The 22,738-nt window shown below is 38.2% G+C and overlaps 1 protein-coding gene across 19 annotated transcripts in view; it reads left to right on the top strand.

Moving 5' to 3' along the window:
- The window catches only part of tbc1d22a (TBC1 domain family, member 22a), a 227,141-nt gene that overhangs the window by 28,909 nt on the left and 175,494 nt on the right, over positions 1-22,738 (top strand). For 15 of the 19 annotated variants that reach the window (XM_069909537.1, XM_069909539.1, XM_069909529.1 and 12 more), the window contains 4 exons: positions 4,640-4,710; positions 12,449-12,577; positions 13,808-13,870; positions 15,080-15,145. In XM_069909537.1, the coding sequence (XP_069765638.1) occupies positions 4,640-4,710; positions 12,449-12,577; positions 13,808-13,870; positions 15,080-15,145 (329 nt within the window). The remainder of the gene's footprint in view (positions 1-4,639; positions 4,711-12,448; positions 12,578-13,807; positions 13,871-15,079; positions 15,146-22,738) is intronic. The other 4 variants (XM_069909541.1, XM_069909527.1, XM_069909532.1 and 1 more) reach the window with 3 other exon arrangements.

The raw sequence follows: 22,738 nt of genomic DNA, 5'->3' as shown, positions 1-22,738 counted from the left end.
GAGGCTTGATGCAACTGACGTGACAGTGCTGTAGGGAAGGACTACAATCTTCTGTTACTGGGCATTAAGGGACTGAGATCAAAGGGAAGCCCCTCAAAAAATAGGAGGAATAACAGCCAGGTTCCACAGTGGTGGTGACAGTGTAAATATAAAGGAATATAAAAATGTACAGCAATGGAAATATGTACGGATATGAAACTTGGGGTAGGAAGAGACTTTTAACAGTTTTTCTTTTGTAAATTACTGTGAATAAAGTTTTTTTTTCGCAGGAAAAAATTCCGAGTATTGTGATTAAATAACAAGTGGAAGAATTCATTAAGGGTGATCCTTGGAGGCTGAAGAGAAGAGGCACCAGATATTTTGAAGAATGGGTGGCAAAGATTCAAAGACCAGATCCTTGGGTGGGGGGGGGGGTGTAAGGAGGTGAAGATCCAGAGTCATTTTCTTAATAAAAGAAAATGAATAGCTGAACAGCTTGTTAATAAGTAAGTTTAAAACAATTCTGAGAGATTGTTTGAAGTTTGATGTGATGCTTCACATTTGAAGATTAGTTCACATAAATTTGGTTTAAAAATATGCATGTGGAGAAGATGAATTGTACAGTTGTGGTTTAAAGGCACATTGAGTGAAGATTTTGAAGTTCAAGATTAGCTTGTTTTGGTTCTGAATGGCAGTGACATTATGAAACAATTATTTTCAGTTTTTTTTTCCATATAGAGGGTAGTGGGGTGTTGAATCCATGGTTGCATTTTGATGTCTCAGTTCAATTGTGAACCAGATTCGCAATGATATTATTACTTCTACATTAAGTATCAGAAATGGTGTTAATTAAAAATCTAAAATAAAACCTGCCTGATTTCAATGCTGATCATTTAACATGGGGATTTGTGGGTAGATGGGGAGGGGGAGGGGAAGATTTATTAGGTCTAGATTTCATTGGAATTAATACTTGATAGGAAACAATTCCCAGATGATGAGAATAGGGGAAAAGAAATACTTTGATATCACATTCGATTGGCTTGCGTGTTTTGCTTTCATCTTCAAGCTAGGTCATCTCTTTAAACAATGTGTTTTATTTGTATCCGTTCAAGTGACTAATCACTCCATCCAGTTGAGTGTACATAAATGATGGGGATGGCAGTGCAGTTGTACCAGAAATACAGCATGTAGACCAGTTATATTCTGAACAGGCATATCTTTGGGCTTGAGATACAGAAAAGGAATTGTGTGTTTGGTTACCCAGAGAACTTGATCCATGAGGCAGATACCCACTGGATGGATGCAAACATGTCTTTCATATAGTTTTTTTTCCCCCCCTGGACATTTTTCCATCCCTATTAAATTCAGTATCCATTCTTTTCTAGAGCAGTATTTTTCATATTGAAGTTCAAGTGAAAAAATGTACTTGGGGAAATATTGAGATAACTAGTTATTCAAGTTCTTTTCAAATTTGAATCTATTTTTGGAACTGTTTTAACGGTTCTCATCCCTTGGGGTGGAGAGTAATGCATTCTGGCAAACTGAGTGCTTGACATCCCGAAGTACCAATTTATAAATGACTCTGCCTTTCAATTTATCTTCAACTCATTCCATATCAGAAGATTTTCAGGAGTGAAAATTAAGCTTGTGTATTTGTGCCGTGAGTAGGTTGTCATACCCACACTCCTGTTCGGCTCCGAATCATGGGTCCTCTACCGGCATCACCTACGGCTCCTAGAACGCTTCCACCAGCGTTGTCTCCGCTCCATCCTCAACATCCATTGGAGCGCTTTCATCCCTAACGTCGAAGTACTCGAGATGGCAGAGGTCGACAGCACCGAGTCCACGCTGCTGAAGATCCAGCTGCGCTGGGTGGGTCACGTCTCCAGAATGGAGGACCATCGCCTTCCCAAGATCGTATTATATGGCGAGCTCTCCACTGGCCACCGTGACAGAGGTGCACCAAAGAAGAGGTACAAGGACTGCCTAAAGAAATCTCTTGGTGCCTGCCACATTGACCACTGCCAGTGGGCTGATATCGCCTCAAACCGTGCATCTTGGCGCCTCACAGTTTGGCGGGCAGCAACCTCCTTTGAAGAAGACCGCAGAGCCCACCTCACTGACAAAAGGCAAAGGAGGAAAAACCCAACACCCAACCCCAACCCACCAATTTTCCCCTGTAGCCGCTGCAACCGTGTCTGCCTGTCCTGCATCGGACTTGTCAGCCACAAACGAGCCTGCAGCTGACGTGGACTTTTACCCCCTCCATAAATCTTCGTCCGCGAAGCCAAGCCAAAGAAAGAGGTTGAGAATGGAAAGTTGGGTAGTTTAGTTGACAGACATTAGATAAGAACGTAAGAAATAGCAGTAGGCCATTTGGCCTGTTGAACCTGCTCTGCCATTTGATGTGATCATGGCTTATCTGATAATTCTGTTACAATGTAGAAATCTATCCAACCTTGACTTAAATATATTTACTGAGGTCGCCTTCACGGCTTCAATGGGTAGCGAATTCCACGGATTCACCACCCTCTGGGAAAAGGAGTCCCTCCTCATCTCGGTCCTAAAGTTACTACCCTGAAATTTGAGGCTATTGTCCACAAGTTCTGGTCTCCTCTACCAATGGAAACAACTTGTGACCCTCAATCTTATCTATGTCTTTCATATTTTTATATTTTCTCATAAGATCTCCACTCGTTCTTTGAAATTTCAGTGAGTACAGTCCCAGATAACTAGATCTCTCCTCATAGGCCCACCCTTTCATCCCTGGAATCAACCTCTGTACCAAAAACTTTTTTGAAGGCAAAATATTTCAGTCGTTTAAAAATAGCAAATCTTTTCCCAATCCTTGCACCTTTAAATCATTTAGTATTTCAATTCAAAAATCCACTGATTTATATGAAGCTAATTTACAGAATTGTTTTAGTTGATTAAACCCCTGATGCTTTTCTTTGAATCTGCTGCAAGATCATTGTGTGAAACAAGAGTCTGTCCTTCCCTCTTGTTGATTGTAACAACTTGTCATCTGATCAGAACTATTCTGGACTTGAAACAAGTTGCATTACAAGCTTGAAAGCTCTAAAATTTGCAACATTTCATCATTAAAATAATATTAACAAAATATTTTTATAATATTAGATTATTTAAAACACCATCTAGTATACTGATGAATGCATAATGTTCAGCCTTTACTGTTTCTGTGAATAGTTTCAGCAAATAGTTTAAAAAAAAACACATTTCTAAATAATGCATTCCAAATAATGACTTATTTTTTTCCTACCCAATATTAGCTCAGATACCAGGAGTTATTTCTCTGCAGAAATCCAGCCTTCAATTTATTTATATTGTTCACTTCAATTGCTCCCTGTGGTAACAGGTTCCACGTTTCACTACTTTTTGGATAAAGAAGATTCTTCTGAATCCCCCTTGGTTGTCTTGGTAACTGTTATTCATTTTGCTTTGAAGAGAAAATATTCCCTCTGCTCCCACTCTATTTCCCTTCGTAGATTTAAAAACCACTTTCGATAATGCATTTTTTTTTTGAGGAGAATGATGAAACCATTGTCTAAATCCTTTGATATTACCTCCTGTGTTTTTGATCTCTCCTTACCAATCTTGATTTCTCCATCCTCTGGTGCTTCTATCCTTTCTGGGATGTCCAAAGCCAGATATATGGTTCTGTTTGTGGTCAAGGTTGAGTGCAAGCTTGACAAAATATTCCTACCTTCCAATTTTACACCTTAAAATAAACACCAATATGTACATCATTTTGGTGGCCTTGTTTTGTCTAGTTGGTGTATTTGTAAATCAAGAATTATTCCTCCTGAAATTTACCACTCATTTCTGTTTGATTTCAATGTATGAATTATTTGGTGACATGAATGTACATGTGTAGAGAAATTAGAAAGCAAGTAACATATTTTGCGGTTCTTTGTGCAGAAGTGGTTAGCATGTTGAATTATTTCATCAACCTTTGAAGCTTTGTTCACCAAATTTTTCTTAGGAAAATAAATGAGAAACAAAATTGAGGAATCAAACAAATGAAATCTGATTTTAATTGGGCCCTTCATAGTTAACCTGGGTACAGAAGAAGTTAAATGATCCACTTCATTGTTGCAAGTTCTGTGCCTCTAAATTTTGCTCTGTTTAATTTGGAACCAATTCTTCATTATTGAGGATGCAAATGCATATCCATTGAGCTATCATTTTGTGGGTACATTAGGACTGTTTGGCAAATGTTCTCAGATGTTTATCAAAGCCAATATCACATCCACAGCATGCATTGAATGGTTTGTGAAAATGTCAATGGCAGGAATGCATGTTTTGAAAATGGATTGGATGAGGTAGGAGCTGAACCCAATACAAATAGCGAAGTTAGAGCCCTATTTACGATGTATTGTAGAGGGTGAGGGTTCCTCACTTAGCTTGGTATCAACTACAATAGAGGCCGGGAATTTACTAGAAAACAGACCAGTAATGAAATGTTTCTATAAACCTTTTCCCTTCATTTCCTGTAAGTTGTTAACTCTAATTAACATAAAATAATATTTAGAGTTTGAACATCTGCAGCTGATTTTGCAGATTCTAGACTGATTAATTATTTTCTTGCACATTTGATGTGATCTTCAGTCAATTGTTATTTTTATTCCCTTATTTACAGAAGAGTTGCGAAAGCTCAGCTGGTCTGGAATCCCAAGACAGGTTCGACCAATTACGTGGAAACTTCTCTCAGTAAGTGATTTCCCCCCCCCCGATGATATCCAACAAGAACAACTTCTGTAAGTGTGCTTTAAGGAAAATGATTGTTATTAAGTTGTTAAATTTTTTTAACTCCACTAATTTAAATGGAACTTCATAGGATTCTTTTCAAGGCTTTTTTTGATCCATAATTGTTTTAATCTACTTGAAACTAATGTAGATCAATGCAAGATTAGGTTTAATGTTCTGAATGCTCTTAAACCACCTGAAGACAAGGAAGTGAAACAAAAGTCTGCTGTGATTGTAGTAAAAATACTGGAGGAACTCGGCAGGTCTCGCAGTGTCCAATAGGACAGTAAGATACAGGGCCAATGTTTCAGGGCTGTCCCTTCATCAAGTCGTGAGCAAAAAGAACAACACCTTGTATTCTGTCTGGGCACCCTTCAACCAGACGGCATTAACATTGACTACTCCAGTTTTTCTTTCCCCTTGCTCCTTCACTATATTTATGTCTCCTCTCCTCCAGTTTAGTCTGCCTCTCCTTTTTCCTCTCTGAATACAAGGAGATTGCATCTTGTCATGAGGCGGCAGGGGAGCTGATTAAATTTGCAGATAGTAGAAACTTCTGATGAAGCATCAAAACTGCAGCCTCTCTTTGAAGATGTTATGCTGGCTGACTGATAAGCCAATCGAGGTAATAATTGGTCACTTTGTTCGTTTGGTTCCAGTTTAAGCCTTCAAACCAGAGAGGTCCTGACTAGAAATTCTTTTTTCTTTTCTTTGGCTTGGCTTCGCGGACGAAGATTTATGGAGGGGGTAAAAAGTCCACGTCAGCTGCAGGCTCGTTTGTGGCTGACAAGTCCGATGCGGGACAGGCAGACACGATTGCAGCGGCTGCAGGGGAAAATTGGTGGGTTGGGGTTGGGTGTTGGGTTTTTCCTCCTTTGCCTTTTGTCAGTGAGGTAGGCTCTGCGGTCTTCTTCAAAGGAGGTTGCTGCCCGCCAAACTGTGAGGCACCAAGATGCACGGTTTGAGGCGATATCAGCCCACTGGCGGTGGTCAATGTGGCAGGCACAAAGAGATTTCTTTAGGCAGTCCTTGTACCTTTTCTTTGGTACTAGAAATTAATAATTGGGAATTTTGCTGTATTGTTTCATTTGCTTAAATTCCAGTAGCGCTTCTCAGTTTCACATCCGGCTTCTGCCAATCTTCATCCCAACAAGAATAATGCCATTTGCTCCAGAGAGGGGAAACAAAATAAAATATTTCAGAATGATTTAGTGTGAAGTCTCTTGCACGTCTTTGAATATTGCTACTTGGCTGACCAAAAAGTTGTTATGGGTGCACAACTATAGTTGATTTGCTACTATTTTATTCTGTCATCACAACTAAAATGATTTGAGAGTTGGAAAAAGATAATTAATGGAGGAAATACCAGAATTCCTTATTGTTAACAGTGGGCTCTGGAAATGTAAAGTGATCCATATCTCAATATGAACATTAATCAGTATATTGTAGTGTTTTGATTTTTAATCTTTTAGTGAGGTTTGGAAAACTACCATGGATGTTAATGCCAGGCAATCAGAGTTTGGCTAATTTAATGTTCAATGTGACTATTGTTGAAAATCTGACAATTTTCATTCTGATATTACCATTGACCATCACTATTGTACATGCAAGAACAGGTCAGAAACTGGTTATTGTTTGGCAAGCGATTGTGTCCTGCCTCCACAGTATCTTGTATCACCAAGGGTGCTGTGAAGTGTACAGCAATTGGTTTGATTGTTTGCATCTCCAACCTGACCCACGTTTGACATTGTCACTCACCCAAATCTTGCACGGCACATCATTCATCTCCATTTGTTCATTCAGCAATGTAGTGTGCCTTATCAACAAGATGGATCCTAGGTTTTGCGAAGGCTTCTTTGGTCATGTATTTCAAAATCTTGCTCCCTGCCTCTTTGAAGACACGCAAAATACATAATCTAAAAATTCAAAGTACAGAAGGGAAATTGAAGGTTATGATCTCATTTAATGGTGGAACAAACTCAACAGGCCTGATGACCTATCTTGCTCCAATTTCTTGTGTGCTAAGTGATGTCAAATGTAATGGAACCTTTCCATAAAATTAGAAAAATAGTTTTGTATCAATATCCTTACCGTGTAACCAATTCTTCAAATTTAGTCCTGTGCGGTAATGCCCTATATCAGTGGAGTGGGGGGGGGGCGTAAATCTCTCCACTTCTGTACTGTATTCTATATCTCTCACAATGAAGGATTACATTATGAAAGCTTTCTTAATCACTTGCTGAGTGAGCTACTAGCCTTTTTCAAATTATGCATTAGGAGTCCCAAACTTCTCTGTAATCTGATTGTTTAGATGAGCAATTCGATAAGGAGGACAATCTGCAGCATAGATTTTGTTGGCTGATGTGCATTAACAATGGCCTTGTATGCTCAGTCAGATAACTATCAACTGAATATGCTGAATCTAGCCAAAATATTGGATGATGCAAAAGAAAATGCTAGAAATGTATATTTATTCAGCAGTGGGATCTTTCATCACCATTTGAGCTGAAACCATGAAAAATTCGTAGCTGGAGACAAACGCTGGAATCTGGAGCAAAAAAACTAACTGCTCGAGGAGCTCAGTGGGTTGAGCAGCATCTGGGTAGGGAAGGAGATGGTTGATGCTTCAAGGCAAGACCCTGCAAGGTCTTGATCCATACCAACCATTCTCTTTCTAGTCAAAATGGCAGCTATTTGGGGGGAAAATCTGCTTAAGTACTGTTTGAATGCGCCTCTATTTTGTTTTCACTCTCTCCCGTGCCAACCATTGAAATCTTGTTTACCCCTGGGCAACTCTTATCTTTAATGGACAAAATAAATAATCAAAGCCATAGCAAATCATTTCTATTTGGTGGAGTTGTTAAGCTTGCATGGTATTGCCTGATAGGTATTAATAGAAAGAACTAACTTATTTGTTAATGAAGTTAGGAGTTAATCACATGGGTCTGGAATATTTCCTTCCATGAAGGGCAGAAGTGAACAAGATGAATTTTTGTAATAAAGAGTAGTTTCAGGGTTGATATGACAGAATTTTAAAAACATTAGCTGAACTCAAAATCCTTTCCTGCAGTGGTAGCGTTTATACTTTAATCTCAAGATTCTCTCTCTTTGGCTTGGCTTCGCGGACGAAGATTTATGGAGGGGGTAAAAAGTCCACGTCAGCTGCAGGCTCGTTTGTGGCTGACAAGTCCGATGCGGGACAGGCAGACACGGTTACAGCGGCTGCAGGGGAAAATTGGTGGGTTGGGGTTGGGTGTTGGGTTTTTCCTCCTTTGCCTTTTGTCAGTGAGGTGGGCTCTGCGGTCTTCTTCAAAGGAGGTTGCTGCCCGCCAAACTGTGAGGCGCCAAGATGCACGGTTTGAGGCGTTATCAGCCCACTGGCGGTGGTCAATGTGGCAGGCACCAAGAGATTTCTTTAGGCAATCCTTGTACCTCTTCTTTGGTGCACCTCTGTCACGGTGGCCAGTGGAGAGCTCGCCATAGAACACGATCTTGGGAAGGCGATGGTCCTCCATTCTGGAGACGTGACCCACCCAGCGCATTATGATGTTTTGCAATTTACATGGGTGCAGCTGAGAATTTTGATGCAGCAATTAAGAAGCACTTTGTGGCTTGGTGTTTGGGACCAGTGCTCATGAAAGACAGGCTCATCTCAGTCAGCTGAGAAATCTGGTTTATCAAAGGAATATAGCAGGTTGATCGATTATGTTATCTTAAAGGGATCAATTATCCACTCTTGTTATTTAAAATGATCCACCAGCTAAGATGAGCATAAAATTGTGGATTTTCACTATCATCCTGGAATGCATTTTTCACTTTTGAAACTTGATTCCTTTCAGAGATTAGAAAGTATTCAAGCTTTCAAATTGATGTAACCAACCTATGAATAACTATTGCTAACTACATGCTTGAATCAATTAGCCAGATTTCTTTTGAAGCCCAAATTATTTTTTAATAGTAATTAAGATTTTTGTTTGATCTGAAAATCATTTCAACTTGTTAAAAGCACTGACTTTGCATTTTTGCATCAATTACACTTTCTGTATTGGAGAAAGCCGGGGTAAATTGGACAGTTTGATCAAAATTTTATAATGATTGTGTGGCTCCCAGAAATTGCTGTCCAAGTTGCGGCAGATAACTGAGCATTGATCTTGACATTTGCCTCAGTGAAGATCTGAAAATTTCCTACAATCTGCAGAAATGTCCCAAAAGATCATTGTTTAACTGTAAGAATATTGGTAATGAGGCAGAAAGAAGCTACGATCCATGACTGACAGTTTGGTCAGGGAATTGCGACTGACAGTTTGGTCAGGGAATTGCGACTTTGATTTTTCTTTTCAAAATGAGATTGGCTGGTAGGGATATTTAGGAGACTGCTTCAATTGCACCAGGGCAGCTTCATACTTCATCAGGGATGTTGAATCCTGAGGGATTGAGCAATTGTAGGTCTGCAGGCGATGACTGAAACAAGGCCATGGAACAGTTTGCATGCAGAATCAATGATGTGCAGGATGGAGAGCTCTGGAAGTGAAGGGTTCAAAACCAACCTTATTGGAGGTTAACTAACTTTGAAATGATTGAAATACTGGTTCTATAGAACTCTGGGATGGGTGCGATGGAAAAAAAGTTTTGACTGAAAAGGCCACATGTCCTGTTTTAGGTGCGAACAATTTTATTCTTTTTGGAAAGGATGATACTGGCGTTGTTATGAAAAATAGAGATTCACTACAGAAGTTCATAACTTTACAAGTTGGTAAAAATAGATCAGTTAGTGTGGAATGGAGAAATGGGTACATCACTGATGTAATTCCTTTGCTTAATTCCTTGATCCACCAGAGAAACAATTACAGGCATATTAATTAAAGTGGGTCTGTGGGCACTTCAAGGGAATTACTATGATCTTGGGTATTCCAGGGTCATTTTTAACATTACGAAGTAAGCCTTCCACAATTTCCTTGACTGTTGGCCAAGCCACATTCCCATGAACAGAAAATTAATGCTCAAATGTTTGATTCATAAATATTCATTACCTTTTGAAAATTATGAATATTGTTTTCATCATCAAATTAAAACAACAGTTTAAAACTTTATGGAATTTACTCAAATAAAAATATAAATCCTTCTTGCCCATATTATTTTTAATTTTCAATCAACATGAAGTTGCAAAACAAAATTAAAGAATATACCAAAACCAAACTACACGGAAGGAAGAATCAGCGCATTATTACAATGATTTATAAACATTAGTGCGGAATTTAATACAGAATTACACAACATGCTGATCCTGAAAAGAATGAAGCAAAAAAGAAATGAGAAAAAGAGAAAGACCCCTCCCCCCCCACTTCTCAAAGGAAAAGGAAAAAAACGAGGTAATTCTCATGTGACAAATCATCTGTGTTCTAAAAGGATTAATTACATACAGATGAAACATTATGAGCTTACTTCCTCCCTTAAGGGATAAATGTCTTGACATAGACATCACTAGGGATATTGGAAATAGTGGTATTGGAGGGTGAATCATCAAAGGTGAACCCCATGTATCTTAAATGCGGGTTCCATATTCTTAAAAACATTGTAACGTTTTCTGAGATTGTATTTCTGACTTCCAGTGGGTTAGACTGAGTTGGGAATTAGATTTCCAAGTCATGGCTATGCATTTCTTGGCCACCACTAAAGCAAGTTTAACAAATTTCAATTGATATTTTTTACAGCCTCATTTTGGGTCTTGTATCTGCTATTTTCCCAAATAAAAACAATTCTGGCGCCGAAGGATATCAAATTCTGGTAATTTATTCCAGGAGATTCCCAAAATCATCCCAGAAGGATCTCACCTTAGGGCATGACCAGGTCAAATCCAAAAATATCCCTATATCTTGATTGCATTGAAAACCCTAAATTAGATTATTCAGATTGCAATTTATTTAATTTTTGTGGAGTAAGGAACAGATAATGCAAAAAAAAAAATTATATCACACCAACCTATACCTTACATTAATTGTATTGCTCATGCTGTCCCGACACAGGTCAGACCAGCAAAATGGATCAATTTCTATTCCTAAATCTGATTCCCATCTCTCTCTTGACTTATCTAGCCCTTGTTTGGGGCCTTCTGCCTGAAGTAAGAAATAAATTTTTGAGAAAAATTTCTTTGTGATCCCCTTTCGAACCAGAGCCTCTCTTTCATTACATTATGGTAAGGTCAATGCTGAACCTAATTTATCCCTTAAATAAGATCTTAACTGAAGATAGCAGAATGTATTAAAAACTCCAAATTTATTCCTGATTTGTTCAAATGTCATAAATTGATCCTGCTAAAAACAATCTTCAAAATATTTGATCCCACTCTGAGACCAAGTTTCTAGAACTTTATTGTCAATTGTTAGCGCAATTAATTTATTTTGAAAGGGCTCCCCTATCACCAATTTGACCATTGAGCTTATTCCAGATTTTAATAATGTTTTAGTAAGGGGGCTTCCTTGGGACCAAATAGTAAATTAAAATTCCATTTATATATTAAAATTTTCTGCTATTTTCTCACTAACCTTTTGCACTTCCAATTTACCCAAGATGACTTGTCCACTCCTCCAACAAAGAGGGAGGGAACAAACTTCATTTGGGTTGCCCAATAATTTTGTTTTTGGAAGTCTGGGAGCTTTAATCCTCCCAGTTCATAATTCCAGTTTATTTAATGGTTGGAGACTCTGGGAAACTTTACCTTCCACAGAAACTTGCTAACATTTATTTAAATTCTGAAAGAATCATTGTGGTTCTAAAACTGATAGTTTTTGGAAAAATATTGTAATTTAGGCAATATATTCAATTTTATACAATTTTCGGAAGCTAGGGAATATATTTCAATTTGTATAAATTCTATATTTTATCTCATTAAACGGCCACTTCAATTGAGAGTCTCTTTTAACATGATCATAATTCCTACTTGTAAGTGGCATAACTTCAGTTTTATCCCAATTTATAGGCTGAAGAATTCCAATTTAGATTGCAATTTTTCTAATGAACTCGCTGGGTCTTTCAGATATATTAGAACATTGCTGGCAAATAAAATGAATCTATGTTCTTCCTGGTTAACCCTGGAGCCTTTTGCGTCTAGATCTTGGCAGATAGATTCTGCTAACGGTTCAATAGTCAGGACGAAAAGGGCTGGAGATGATGGATAATCTTGTCTACTAGATCTGGACATTGGGGAAAACTGATGAGATTTGATCATTAGTGATTACTTTTGCTTTAGCCTCATAACATAGAGCTCTAACCCAATTAATAAATACCTCTCCCAGTCAAATTTTGTAGCTATTCTTCATCAAGGTAATGGGTTTGCTTGAGTTGCAAGAAATCTAGAGCCAAGAGAGTGCAGATTGTTGCTTCAGACAAAGCTCATGTGGTGCAAGTTCAGTGTGCAGAATTCACAGTTCAAGTGTTGGAAAATCTATGGAAATTTGCACCTTCTGGACTCTCTGTCTTGTGCTCAGAGCTGCTGGTATTCTTGCGGAAGATCTGTGTCAGTATTTTGGCTGGCTGCAAACTCAGTTTTGAAGACCAATCTCGTATTCTAAAGATGTTTTACTGGAAAATAAATGTTTGAATTTTTATCCCTTGCAAATATGCCCCAATTTAATTTGTATTCTAAAAGTTATTGAGGTTGTGCAGAGATGACCAAATGCAAAGATACTTCATTGCTTTTTTTTAGGGGTACTTGCCTGCAAATGTAGAAAGAAGAGAAAGTACACTACAAAGGAAACGGGCAGAGTATTTTGCTTTCATTGAACAGTATTATGATTCCAGAAATGATGAACATCATCAAGACACATATAGACAGGTATTTGTTTAAATATATGAATATTTTGTTTAACAATGTGATGTACATGCTTTGGTAAAGTTTTGACCTTTATATTTATGATTTTTAAAAAGTGGTGTTGGGTGATCTGAGAGAAATTTATTACTGTATTGGATCAAGTTTTTAATGCAGAAAACATTTGAGTGCAATAGTAAATGAGTATTGCCATGGGGTCAGCACTCATTGGATGAACTTGAGTGGATGGAGAGAAAAAAAGGAGTCCAGACATGTGAGAGTTGGAGTAGTTGTTAATTCTTGAGTTTGTGAAAATGTAGTGGGTTTCACAGCAGCAGGTGAAGAAGGAGAATTTGCTTTTTGTGATTAAAGTCAGAAGTTTCGTTTTGGTCATAGCAATTGCAAAGTTGGCTGACTTTGATAGGGCTTGAACTGTATCAACATTATTGTCAAGTTAAAGTTGCATTTCTACTTGGAATAGTCTGGAGGAATTTTCGATGCACAGAAACATTTACTGCAAACTTGATGCCATGTTCCAGACCAGTGGTTCTCAACCTTTTTCTTTCCACTCACATACCACTTTAAGTATTCCCTATGCCATCGGTGCTCTGTGATTAGTAAGGGATTGCTTTAAGGTGGGATGTGAGTGAAAAGAAAAAGTTTGAAAACCACTGTTTTAATCGTACCTAATTGACTTGTTATGTGCAGGGTTTCATAACTCCAAAGGAAATGGGTCAATGACAATTTTTCTCAAGCAAAATATTTCAGTAACAATTGGTTCTCAATCTTCCCTTCTTACTCGCATACCACCTTAAGCAATCCCTTACTTCCACAATACCATTAGTGTGTTGGGCCCAGGAAAAATTTCCACATTGAATGTACTTCTCACAATAAGAATGCTATTGCTTAAAGTTTAAAAATATTGTTTTTAATTGTCATTTGAGGTAACCATTTTTGGTTGACTTTGTTTACTTGACTAAAATATTATAAATAGAAAGCTTATCCCAATTTTAGGCTGCATTAAATTGAGCAAAATATTAGTTTAGATTTATCTGTACGTGCGCAAATAAGAGTTTATTCCAACATAATGCAGATTCTTGTCAGCCTTTCAAAAGGAAACGTGAATGAAAATTGCAGAAATTTAATTTTCTGTTTTGAACATGAGAAAACTTGTAAATTGAGGTTTAAATTGATTTGTTTATGATGCAGTTCAGATACAGAAAATAGTTTCTTAAAACATAACTTTCTCACCATCAGATTGCCATTGATATTCCTCGTATGACTCCTGAGAGTTTGATACTTCAACCAAAAGTCCGAGAGGTAAGATCTTTGGGTGAAGTAATTTATTTTCGCTTCCCCTCCCATTCTGAAACAAAAGCTCTAACATAGTTTGGTTTTCGCAGTTTATCATCTGACCATTGATTGAGGAATTTCTGCCATGTACTGGATAGCAATATTTCCTCTGGCTTTATTTTGACAAGAAATGTGCTTCGAGAATCATCCATTAAATTTCTATTTGGCTGCAGATTAATGCTTTATTCGAATGAGCATAATTAATTCTTTAGTTTTTCATTCCCCCCCCCCAACTTCCTCTATTTACGCAACGGGTGAGGGGACAGGTTAAAGAATTGGATCAATGTTCTTGGTATCACAAATTTAATCGTCTTTTGGAAATCCAGGCAGTGCTGCGAGAAATCTATAGAGGGATTGCAACTTTGAATGAGTAACTTTAACTTCAAAGTAGTGTCATTCAGTTCCACTTCAACTTGCATAATTTTGGACCATAATTTGATAGTTCCAATTATTATTGAATCCCAGTTTATTGTAAATAGGAAACCATTTAAAAAAAAGCATTAATTTTCCTTTTGAATCCTAATGCATTGTTAGAATTTAACATTATGCCTTGTCTATGACTGGGGGATATCAGTAAGTGAGTTGCCAACAAGAAACCAAAGCTATCCCAGTTTCCAGTCTACATGTTGAAACTTTTAATGAGAATTGGTCTGTTCCTTTGCTTTATTTCTGTTCAGTGTTTCAATATTATTTCAATATTTTTTTGATTATCTGTTGTCATAAGTGAGTTTCATTAATTGTGAGGCCTCCAGGCCACGTTCATCTTGCTGAAACCTTGACATTTTTTGTATTAAAAAAAATTAATGTTAACTACTTAAAATTTAGATCCATGCTGTAAATAAACAAGTTCTCAGGAGAATATTTCATTCTTTTAAAAGTGGGTGTATGAAAATGAGAGTAAAATCTGACTTTTTGGGTGCTGGTCTTCATCTGCTTTGCAAGGATGGTAGGTCTGGACAAACTTGAATTCACAGTTGTCTAGTTTTGCTACTGAATGTATTTAAAGTGTTTAACTTTTAATTATGACTTGCTACTCTCTGGTATTCCTTGAGTAAATAGCACTGCTCTCTGCAGCTGTGATTCCTTTGCTTTAAGCCCCAGCTAGATTCTAGCAACTTCCTTGGCTGTGCCACAAATAATAATTTGGCTTCTGCTGCTGTCTTTCTATATCCACAGATTCACATTGATATTTCAAGAGCTAATCCTCTTATTCCTCTCTTTCAACAAGCTTCTGTGCAAAAGGTGAGAGAATTAATGGAGGATTAGCCAGTGGTGCTTGATTGGTGGAATGAAAACTATTTTAACTGAACCTGCTTCCCTTCCCAGTTAATCTACTTGGTTTTAAATGCTGACACTTTTATGCCTACAAGAGTTACTCTGTGATCGTTTTTACCCCTTGTATTACAAGGGGGAAATGGACCAAGCTACTTGTGGTACTGAAGAGTGGACTAGACTTTTCACCTTGTCATGCACCGCTGGTCTATCAAACTGCTTGCTGCACATAACAATTTCAGTGCCATAGAGACTTAATTTGAATAAGCATTCTGTATCAAGTCAGAATTGATACATCATTATTTTTAAATGGTTTGATTTGTTTAGTTTCAAGTTGATGATTTAGTTGCACTAGGCAACTTTGATACTAATGTGAAAACGGTGACTTTTTTGTTTTACATTTTTCTTTGATTATCTTAATTGTATAATTTATGAAATATGGTTAGACCTGATGGAATGAAAAGCATTAGTCATAACAATCCTTCTTCTTTAATTTGTCTCCTGATTTAAAACATTTTAAATATCCCCAACTTTCTTTAGCATGTATTGACTTCGACTTCTCTGATGAATGCATGATTTCATTTTTTAAATAAATAGTAATCTGTACCTACAGGACTCGAGCATTAGATCAGTCTGTCTTGCACAATGCAGCAAGCGAATTAAAAGGAATTATTTGGTATCTCATCTGTATTCCAACAACATTTTGCGGTAACCAGATAGTAGTTCTAATTGTCATTTGGATTGAGTGAATTTGTCTCTTGAGTCAGAGGAAAGATCCCAAATTGAAGTAATTAAATGAATTGTATGTAGACATTAGCCCTGGGTTATTTGCCCTGTTAATAAAAGTATTGCATTTGAAATCTTGTAGCTAAGTTTTTGCTATCCATTTGTTGTGAATCTACTGCAGCTATTGATTTGCTGAAATATCCTGTCTCATGTCACTTTGAGGCCCCTTTCGTCTGAAATACTTTTGTTCTCTTCCACTTCGGTGGATTACTTTCTGATGCAGTTTTGCTTTCGCTTTCAAAGGGCATTTGAACACGTTATGTTATGCAGTTAATTGACTTTTCGCTTCTCTAGCTAACGTGAATCAAGATTGGGGCACATTGTACCTTTTTCCAAAATCACCCGTTGCTCAGAGTTGTCCTGGAATACAAAGGACACCCACAATTGATTTTTCTCAATTTCTGTCATTCTGGTACATCTGACAGTTTACTTAGCTCAGCTGTGCCACCACAAGCTAGCTATTTGTGGCAGATGCTGAGAAGCAACATGAGGGGAAAGCGTCTTTCTGCATCCAAATAAATGTGCTGGCTATGCATTTTTTTTTATAGGTAATATTGATGAGGGTAATTAGTCTTTGTGGAGGTAGAGACCTATCCTTGCCCTTCCAAAGCATAGTATGATACCATCATATACAATATATTCAGTGCATCTTGTGGCTCAGTATCTGAGATGTTATGGCCATTGAGTGTCAAATTCATTCCAGTAAAATTTGCAATCTTAACCCTTTGGGTTAAAAATCTTAGCCATTTTTACCTGTTTGTAATATATACTCTGGATAAACCTTTCGAGTATGAACATCAATACAAACCAGCTAGTGGTTGAGTAAAAACAGTCCTGAGAAACTGGAACACTGAGTATATGCTCTTGTTTGTAGCCCAGGAAGCAGGGATACAGTATATGTGCCTGTTGGTAGTCCCCGAAAACAGTGACACTTAGCCCAAAGGGTTAAGTGTCTAAATCCATGACTTGACAAACTGTAATTTAAAGATGAAGCGCCAAGTATTTTAAGAGCAGGATTTGGAATAATGGCAAAAGAGATGAGAAACTGACAAAAGTTCTGCGGAGGATTGCATAATATGGAAATACAGCTTGCTTCTGGAAAAGGTAAAATGTATGCCACATTCAGAGATTAGATCAAAGTTTTGCAGACCTGGCATGTTCATTGGGTTGTAGTGAGAAGTTAACTGGGAGCTCTGTGTTGCCAAAACAATATCTGCCCTGGTGGAACCGCATGAGATAATGTCGATGCTAGAGTGAGGAGCAACAAACCGTCTGCTGCGGCAACTTGCTGGGTCAACCAGTGACAGTGGGAGATAAAGAACTGTCATCTGTTTTGGACTGAAACCCTTAATCAGGACAGCTGAAGTGGCAGAGAGGTAACTGGTATCATATAGACAGGTCTCTGATTCTGGTTATCTGCTGGCTTCTTTAATGACCTATTTGTGCCACACAATATGAAAAAGGAACAATAACTTCAATTATAGTGTCCTTTGAAGTAGTAAAAATGTGCCAGCCTGCTTCACGAGAACATTTTGACAAGGGCAGCATAGTGCCCCACTTTGTAGAGCCACGGCTGACCCCTCTCTGCTAGTGTGTAGTTTGTAAGTTCTCCCTTCTCATCTCTTCAGATTCCTATGCTGTGCTTTGTCCCAAATATGCAGGTTCATCATTTTAATGGCCACTAAAAATTCTAATTGTGCAGGTGAGTTGGAGAATGTGCGAGGAGGAGTTGTTGCCATCTTGAGCCAAAGGGCCCATATTTTGTTCTTTATCTCCAACTCAAAATCTAACCGGGGGAAGGTTGTGGTGGTTGGACGTCATATATCTCCGTCTCAGGGGTACTTGTAGCATTATCCCAGATTCAACCATTTTTAATCTTTGTCTATTACAACTTTGGAGTAAATGAGGGAGCTAGTGATGCTTTTGTGCCTGGCACCTTTTCCTGTTAGTTTTCTTAACATGCTTCAAATGAATCACAATACTGCAGCTTAAAAGGAATTGGCATCTCATGGAACATTACAAACTTGTTTTATAAACTTTATTTTTAATAATAAATACAAAAACTACACTAAAATACTACTGATACATATTAACCTTCCTCCCCCTCTCCCCCGTCACAAACATTTTTGATCCAGCCCCAATTATTTTGGCTTGGGAAGTGGGGAGAGGATGGTGATTAAGGAAGCGTGTGGAAATTTCTCATTCCCACCCAGCAGAATATGCATTTAGCTCCACAGCAGCTGATGAATATCCACATCATCCTGACAGAAGTCCAGTACCTTTAGATTCAAGGTTTCCTCTCTCTGCCCACCCCCACAACAGTTGTTAGGCTCTTGATCCTCTCTCTATCACCCTAACAAGGCAAAGTGTGGGTATGCACTGAAGATCCACCGACAGCTGTATGACACCAGTGGCACGAGGTGCATGTAGCAAGGGATCAAGACTATAACGGTTCACAAATCAACCTTGTGAATTAAGGACAATGGCACCTCCCTTCCAGACAGACTGAACACCTATGCACGGTTTGATGAGAAGAACAGGATGATATCAAAGAAAACTCCGTGTCCTGATTAATGGGCCCCCTGCAAAACCACTGCCGAAGCAAGGAGAATCCTATCCAAGGGGAATCCACACAAGGCAGTGGGATCAGATAACATACCTGGTCAGCAACTGAAGGACTGCACAGACCAATTGACAGAGGTCTTCATGGACATCTTCAACATCTCATTGTAGCAGACCATAGTTCCTGCAGGGTTCAAGACATCCACATCAACCCAGTACCCAAGAGGGCAACAATAACAGGCCTCAATGACTACCTTCCTTTGGTACTGACCTCCACCAATATGAAATGCTTCACGTGTCAGGTGAAAATGCTGGATCCATTTCAATTTGCCTATGGAAGAAACTGATCCACAGACAATGCAGTTGTTTCACTCTGTCCTTGTCCATCTGGAAAACGATGCCTCATATGCCAGGCTGCTGTTTATTGACATCAGCTCGGCATTTAATACAATCTTTCCCCAGAGGCTGGTGGAGAAGCTGTTCTTGCTGGGACTCGACACCCCTCTCTGTAATTTGGTTGCTGAGTATCGAGCACTGTATTGCTGAGTCTTAATGCACCTCATGGCTGTATTCTCAGCCTACTCCTGTTAACGCAACTAACCCACGACTGTACTGCCTGGTCCAGCTTCAACCGTGTTATCAAATTTCCAGATGACGCAACAGGAGTTGGCCTCCTCAGCCACAATGAGTTGCATGACAGAGAAGAGGTGGAAAACCATGTGAAATGGTGCGAGAGTAACAGAAGTCTCAATGTGGACAAGACAAAGGAGATAATAGTGGACTTGAGGAGGGCCAGGAACGATTACCCTTGACTACACATCAACAACTCTGAAGCGGAGAGGACCAAGTTCCTTGGAGTTCACTTTCCCAGTGACCAATTGTGGACACACTGTCTCCTCACTTGTCAGGAAGGTGCAACAGTGACATACTGAGAAGAACACTTACTGAGGAGACTGAAATGGGCAAGGGCCACCAGTCACCATTATGTCAACCTTCAAAAGGAGCTCTATTGAGTGTGTCCTGGCCGGCTGCATCACAGTGTGGTATGGTTGCTGCAGAGAAATTGGCCAACCCACAGGACTAGAAGAGTGACCGAGAGGATCACTGGACTCTCCATTACCCCCTCATCAGCATGATCTAGTAGGATCATTGTCTGAAGAGAGCGTGGACCCATTCTACCCTGCATGCAGCGTCTTTCAGCTGCTCCTGGCGGGGAAGAGATTCAGGAGTATCAGCCAGCACCACCAGGATGAACAATCGCTTCTTCCCAGAAGCAGTGACAATGCTGAACAATCAAAAGATCTGTTTGTACTAACCATCTGAGATTCTAATTTGTACCACACAGACACACTATTTGTCTGTATGTGTGTTTGCATATTTTGCACTGAGGGCTGGAGAACGCGTTTTTGTTGGATTGTACTTGTGTAATCAGATGACAGTAAACTTGATTTGATAAACTACTCCTGCACTTCAAAACCTCCTGTCTGAACTATTGAACTACTTCATATATTGAAATCTTTTTGTCCACAAATTGTAATGGAATATTTATTATCTATTACTTGTCTCTTTTCATTACTGTGGTTACTTAATGTAATATTTTCTAGGTTTTTAAAAAAAAAAACATAAATACCTATTTCGCTGTAGTAATAAAGAATTTTGGTGCATATGTCCATTGTTCTTCTGTGTATGACAATAAACATTATCATTCTCATCTACATGTAGTTTGTGTCCAAAAGTTGGATGTTTATTACCTGGGGAGGACCTGTACTGTACTTTATTGCTGGGTACCACATTTCCAAATTTCATTGCAAAATTTGATTTTCTTGTTATCGTATATATCAGAATGGTCAGTCTCCACACAGATAACTGGCATTTCCCCTTATTACCACTGTTGGAGATTGGTCTCAAGCTGATTTTTTTCATCCATATGTCATGTTGCAATAATTTTTCTGACTTCTATTGTATATTTTATCAAATGGCTTTTGAAATTCCATATTCAAACTATCAGCACACTGCCTTGTGCCTTGACTCTTTCATGAAAAGAGGAGTGCATCAACCCTCTGGTTAAAGTACTGGATAAGGATTTGGAGAAACATTAATCCACCTCAATGAATTCAATGACAGATTAGTGTTTGCGTTCATGTAATTAAGCCTGAAATTCTAAACAAGGTATTGGTCATGATGTCTATGAAATGGTTCAATTGGGATTTACTTAAGTGATACAAACTCCATCTTGCCATTACTAGTGATAGCAGTAAAAAAAAAACATTCTTATGGGAAATGAGTCTTGCTACCCTTGTCTGGTCTGCCTTCTATTAAACTCTGGACCCATTTGTGAAGGTTGATTCTCAAATGGACACTGTTTAAAATTTGCCAATCAGTTCACTGTAGAACTGGAGGCAGACTAAAACTGCCGGCCTTTCTAATCATTTCCCGATGCTGTAAATGGAGGAAAAAAAACTTAAAATGATAGAATTAATTGCAGAATTGCTTGGAATTTTTCCAAATGCACAACTTAATGCAGTGGTTTTCAAACTTTCTTTCTGCTCACATACCACCTTGAGTAATCCTTTTGCCGCAGGTGCTCTATGATTAGTAAAGGATTACTTAAGGTGGTGTGCGAGTGGGAAAGGAAGGTTGAGAACCATTGACGTGGACCCAATGGTTACTGAAATATTTTGCTTGAGAAAAGTTGTCGTTGGCCCATTTCCTTTGGAGTTATGAAACCTTGCACATAACGAGTCAATGAGGTAGGATTAAAACAGTGGTTTTTCAAACCTTTTTCTTTCCACTCATACAGCCTTTAGTCATCCCTTTGTAATCAGAGCACCCATGACTTAGGGATTACTGTATGTGAGTAGAAAGAAAAAGTATGAAAAACACTGCTTTAATGTTTTCAAAGTCTCCCTGCTATCAGCAAATTGATGTCCAACATATGGCTATGAAGGGCAGAATCTGTCATCCTACAAAACTCGCATCCTGGCAAATTACAAATCTTGTGAAGCCTTTTTGCGTGGGGTGGAGCGAGAAGGTGCTAATTCCAGATATCAATCTGAATTTGCTAAATTTGTGAAACAGCTTTCAAATTTAACCCATGCTCCCATTGAATCCCAAGTTGAGAATGGTTCATGAAGTTGCAGATTGAATCTGAGTTTCTTGGGTATTGCAAGATAAATAACTAATCATTGAAGTTAGCAAATCTAGGCGAGTAAAACAATGAGATGAATACAAAATATTTCTTTCTTGAACATAATTTGTCTTTTTAATTTATTCATAAGCCATTATAATTTGCAGTTTGTTCACTGTGCGAGTTTTAAGTTTGCAACTTAAAGCTGACTTGAATGTTTAATTAAAACAGGAAGTCCATCTGAACACAAATCTAGCCTTCATCGCTTGAACAAAATCGATTTGTTGTTTACTCATTTAAATCATGTTTGTCAATTTTTCTTGCTATGATAAGAAAATACTTCCTTTTCCAGTATTTTAATGAAACAATTATTTTGGGGGAAAAAGATGTACATTGAAAATTTTGTATCTCATTAAAGTTGCTTATTTAAGTTGTATAAACGAGTTATCGACATGTCGGAGACTGCAATAACAAACCTGCTGAGTATCACAAATATTTTTAAAAAAATCACGAATTGAGGCTAAGATATTTTTAATTGAGTGAATAGTTACGTGAGCATCTTTGTTCAGCCCTTCTCACCAAGTCTTTAAGATGTCTAGCTGAAGATGTCACCTGAAACATAGCAAAAAAAAAACATGAGAAAAGTCATTGTCTTTTTTTCCTCCCCCACCTACAGAATTTGTTTTCCAAGTAATCATTCTAGGTAACTGTCTGACTCTTCATGATCTTCAAACAGTGCATTTAGATCTTCACTGACATTCTCTTTCCAACTCTTTTTATATTTTCTCCTCAACTGTGCCCTGCCTCGGTTTTTCTGCTGAAACCTTCATTCTTAACTCGTGTTCTGGACTGGTCTAAATTTATACTGCTGGCAAGCCTCCATTATTCAAAGCTTGATGCATTTGTGATTATTTAAATTAAGTGAAATTTAGTTCACCTTCACCGGCACAAAATGATGTTTGTTAAAGCAACACAGTAAAACCCCTGGTATCTGGAATTCAAGCAACCAGCAGTCTTAAGTAACTGGCAAAAAATGTGGAAAATAAATAGGTAAAAAATACAGATGTTGCACCTTGCCATTAGTACAC

The sequence above is a fragment of the Narcine bancroftii genome, chromosome 13, assembly GCF_036971445.1.
Source record: "Narcine bancroftii isolate sNarBan1 chromosome 13, sNarBan1.hap1, whole genome shotgun sequence".
Taxonomy (NCBI): domain Eukaryota; kingdom Metazoa; phylum Chordata; class Chondrichthyes; order Torpediniformes; family Narcinidae; genus Narcine; species Narcine bancroftii.
The sequence above is the reverse complement of the archived record's forward strand: the minus strand, read 5'-3'. Positions and strand labels throughout refer to the sequence as shown.